Here is a 5,000-nt window from a genome sequence, read left to right on the forward strand (position 1 = left end):
AACGTGTACAACACGGCGGCTCACTTCTCTGAGTTTGCTGGAGAGGAGGCAGCAGAGTCCTGGAAGGAGATTGTAAATCTGCTCTATGAACTACTGGGTGAGTCTCTCTCAGATACGCACACATACACACACACACACACACACACACAAAGCTAGGAATGCAAATCATACGAGTTCTGGAAGGAGATTGTTAATCTGCTCTATGTACTAGGTGGGTCTCTCTCTCTCTCACACACACACACACACTCACACACACACTCACACACACAGACATGTGTGTACACGCACACATGCACATGTACACACACTTTCACAGCAAGGGATATGAAAGTGTCTGTGTATGGCTAGAGGGTTGACCACCAAAACACCCTGTTAGACGTAACATATGGCTCTGAGGAAGGTAGAAATTATACTGTTGTCTGACACACATTTGTCTGTGTGTGTGTGTGTGTGTGTGTGTGTGCGTGTGTGATCCTAAAGCTTCCCTTATCCGAGGGAACAGGGCCAACTGTGCCCTCTTCTGTGATAACCTGGACTGGCTGGTCAGCAAGCTGGACCGACTGGAGGCCTCTTCAGGTACACACACCACACACCGCCAGAGTTTATTCATTAATTTACTATTTAATTACCATTTATTTACTATTTATTCTGCACATTTTATACACCTCACACACCCAGAGTTTATTCATTTATTTACTAGTTATTTATTATTTAATTACTAGTTATTTATTCAGTACTTTTTATACAGCTCTCACACCCAGGGTTTCCCAACATCACATATTGTTAGATTTGCAAAATAGCTACAGTATATTTATTTATTTACCACATTTCATACACAGGTGCATTATGAATGTTTACAACGAAAACAAAGATGAGTCAATATTAGTAAACAAATATTTAAAAGGCCAACAGTTGAAAAACACTTTAGAAATAAAGCACATTAAATGGAGCAAGTGTTCTGGAGGTGCTATATTGCATTCTGATTGGTCTTCAGGTATTCTGGAGGTGTTATACTGCATTCTGATTGATCCTTAGATATGCTGGAGGTTTTGTACTATATTCTGATTGGTCCTCAGGTATGCTGGAGGTGTTGTACTGAGTTTTGATTGGTCCTCAGGTATTCTGGAGGTGTTGTACTGTGTTCTGATTGAGAGCCCTGAGGTTCTGAACATCATTCAGGAGAATCACATCAAATCCATCATCTCCCTGTTGGACAAACACGGACGCAACCACAAGGTCTCTCTCTTTATGCACACACATTCACACATACACACACACACACACACACACACACACAATAACACACACACACACACACACACAGAGAGTGGCTGATGCCAATTATCTTCAATAATTCGTTTTCAAAGCATTTACATTTGCTGAGCTGGCTGAGCGGCAGTCCATTCAGATAGCAAGGAGGCTAACAGGCTCATAAGGCACTTTTAATGGCAAACAGAACTGTGAAGTAACATGTCATTACATACTTCAATTTCCAAAGCAACGAAGGCTGCTTATATCAATATATTGTGCATATCATTGTTAATATTGTGCAAAATAGTGTTAGTAATAGTAATACTGTGTGTGTGTGTGTGTGTGTGTGTGTGTGTGTGTGTGTGTAGGTGCTGGACGTGCTGTGTTCCTTGTGTGTGTGTAATGGCGTAGCTGTGAGGTCCAATCAGAACCTCATCACGGAGAACCTGCTGCCTGGCCGAGACCTTCTGCTGCAGACCAACATCATCAACTATGTCACCAGGTACAAGCAAAGCTGACACTCAAGTGTGTGTGTGTGTGTGTGTGTGTGTGTGTGTGTGTGTGTGTGTGTGTGTGTGTGTGTGTGTGTGTGTGTGTGTGTTTAAGATAAGCATCAAACTACATCACCAGGTACAAGAAGCACAGGGACTGCTTGAGTGTGTGCGTGCGTGCGTGCGTACGTGTGTGCGTGCGTGTGCAGTGCATCCTCTGACCCCCGTGTCCGTCCGTGCAGCATGCGTCCCAACATCTTCCTGGGCACGTGCGAGGGCTCCACGCAGTACAAGAAGTGGTACTACGAGCTGATGGTGGACCAGGTGCAGCCCTTCCTCACCGCCCAGGCCTTCCACCTGCGCGTGGGCTGGGCGCTCACCGAGGGCTACAGCCCCTACCCCGGCGGAGGAGAGGGCTGGGGCAGCAACGGCGTGGGGGACGACCTCTACTCCTACGGCTTCGACGGACTAAACCTGTGGTCAGGTGAGTGGGAGGGGCTAAACGTGTGGACAGGTGAGTGGGAGGGGCTAAACTCATGGTCAGGTGAGTGTGAATGGCTAAACTTATGGTCAGGTGAGTGGGAGTGGCTAAACTCATGGTCAGGTGAGTGAGAGTGGCTACATATGAGGTCAAGTGAGTGGGAGGGGCTAAACATATGGACAGGTGAGTGTGAGGGGCTAAACTCATGGTCAGGTGAGTGGGAGTGGCTAAACTTATGGTCAGGTGAGTGTGGGAGTGGCTACAGATGTGGACAGGTGAGTGAGAGTGGCTACAGATGTGGACAGGTGGCTACATATGAGGTCAAGTGAGTGGGAGGAGCTACATATGTGTTCAGGTGAGAGGGAGGAGCTACAGATATGTTCAGGTGAGAGGGAGGAGCTACAGATGTGGACAGATGAGAGGGAGGAGCTATGCCAATGAGGGGGATGGGCTACATCTGTAATCAGGTGATTTCGCCCAATCCCATTGAGTGCTATTGGCATGTTTTGACCCAACAAAGGGGGCTATCAGCTCTTCCAGTGTGGATGGAATGATCAGGGCACCAGTAAATGCATGTGCTGTGCGTCATCTAGGCTTGTTACTGGGTTTATATTCAGAAACTCATAAAGGCGTTGGTGCGGTCCAGTGATGCCTGCAACAGCAGATGACCAAGCGTAATCTGAGCATCAGTCTATCTGCTGAAAACTGTTAGCTAGTTAACACATGCGCACACACACACACACACACACACACACACACACACACACACACACACACACACTTGAGTACACATACACATACACACAAACACACACACACTCTCGAGTACACGCACACACACACACTCAAGTGTACACATACACTCGAGCTAACATACACACACACACACACACACACACACACACACACTTGAGTATACATACACATACACACAAACACACACACACTCTCGAGTACACACACACACACACACTCAAGTGTACACATACACTTGAGCACACATACACACACACACACACACACACACACACACACACACATACACACACTGCATGGCGCGGCTGTCTCTAGGCTGTGTATCAGCAAAGCTAATTCAGATGTGTAGGCCCTGTCCCAGCTGCTCTGATTAGCACTTCTCATTTAGAGTGGACAGACTCCCACACCGATTTGATGTCTGAAGGGTCAGGACTGGGCTACAGGCATGATGTCATATTTAGAGGTAGAGAGAAGCCTGCATAATCAAACACCATTGAGAGCATCACCACTTACAGGGTGCCTCTCATTTGATCTTTCATACACCCTCCCTTCCTTCCTCGATCCTCGTCCTCACTGATCTAGAAAAAGAATGATGGGGCAGCAACAATGGGATAGTCTATCCAGTGTAAGTTACAGATCAGTGGGAACGAGCCTCGAGGACCAAGCATCGAGGGTCGAGGAGAGAGTTTGAGAGCCACTCACAGACTAAACTGATGCACCGTCCACATCCATGATGGACTCTCTCATCGATTGGTTAAGCTGACCAGAGCAGCTGGGCCAGGTCCTACTCATCCCAATGAGCCGTGCTGATGACAACATTGAGAGCATCGCCATAGATATTGGAAAGCTACTGTAGATACCTCATTGTCGTCGAGTTCTGTTAGGTGGTGTACATAAACGTGGCCGACATATTGCTTGGGGTAAGACCTTTACTGTCTATGGGCATCACTTGCTATCAATCAGGGACACCTGTCTGATTTCCAATCAGAGACACATGTGTGATTTCCAATCAGGGACACCTATTTAATTTCCAATCAGCGACACCTGTCTGATTTCCAATCAGAGACACCTGTCTGATTTCCAATCAGCAACACCTGTCTGATTTCCAATCAGCAACACCTGTCTGATTTTCCAATCAGGAACACCTGTTTCTCCATTGGCCTCCTGTGATTGTTGCCCCCACCAAGATGGCGGGGCTATTAACGTACGCTCTTCAGCCCAACGCAGTATCTAGCTCTCTAATATCTATTATATGAGCATCACCACCACTTACAACTGACCTGATGCACCTCCGACGTCCATGATTGAGCGCCTCACTTCCTGTTTCCTCACTTCCTGTGCGCTCAGGGCGTGTCCCGCGGGTGGTGGCGTCGCCCAGTCAGCACATCCTGTCTGCGGAGGACGTGGTGAGCTGCTGCCTGGATCTGAGCGTGCCCAGTATCTCCTTCCGCATCAACGGGCACCCGGTGCAGGGCATGTTCGAGAACTTCAACGTGGACGGACTCTTCTTCCCCGTCGTCAGCTTCTCTGCTGGGATCAGGTAGGGGCATACGGAACCAGGTCAGGGAGGAATACGCAGAACTGGGTCAGGTAGGAATATGCAGAACTGGATCATGTAGGAATATGCAGAACTGGGTCAGATAGGAATACGTAGAACCGGGTCAGGTAGGAATGTGCAGAACTGGGTGAGTCTGCCTCAAGTTACCCGACTTGACGTTACAGTCATGCTCTCCCATCATAGCAGCCTCTGATACAACCACTCAACAAGAGGCCAAACTCGCTCTTGTTATAGATAGACAAGGGCATTTATTTAAACAGCACAGTCCCATTCTCATTCTAGCTCAATCAAAAGAAGCAGTTATAATAACTTATTTACCGGTATGCGTTCCCAAAGACAAAAACACATCCATATTAGTTTTCTGAGCTGATCTCATGAACGCACTTTTTTTTGGAAGTCAGGATATTTGGAAGGCCGATCCTCTGAGTGTACTGTTGACATGAAGGCGGTACAAGAACCACAA

General features: G+C 47.4%; 1 protein-coding gene across 1 annotated transcript in view; it reads left to right on the forward strand.

The window, feature by feature from the left end:
- The window catches only part of LOC134080645 (ryanodine receptor 1-like), a gene marked incomplete at its 3' end in the record, with an annotated part of 84,981 nt that overhangs the window by 21,311 nt on the left and 58,670 nt on the right, over positions 1 to 5,000 (forward strand). Inside the window, 6 exon segments of the mRNA XM_062537191.1 lie at positions 1 to 97; positions 481 to 576; positions 1,118 to 1,236; positions 1,620 to 1,753; positions 1,985 to 2,226; positions 4,327 to 4,519. The exon segment at positions 1 to 97 is cut by the window's left edge and continues 39 nt beyond it. Of these exon segments, the coding sequence (XP_062393175.1) occupies positions 1 to 97; positions 481 to 576; positions 1,118 to 1,236; positions 1,620 to 1,753; positions 1,985 to 2,226; positions 4,327 to 4,519 (881 nt within the window).

The sequence above is a fragment of the Sardina pilchardus genome, chromosome 5 (assembly GCF_963854185.1).
Source record: "Sardina pilchardus chromosome 5, fSarPil1.1, whole genome shotgun sequence".
Classification (NCBI taxonomy): Eukaryota; Metazoa; Chordata; class Actinopteri; order Clupeiformes; family Clupeidae; genus Sardina; species Sardina pilchardus.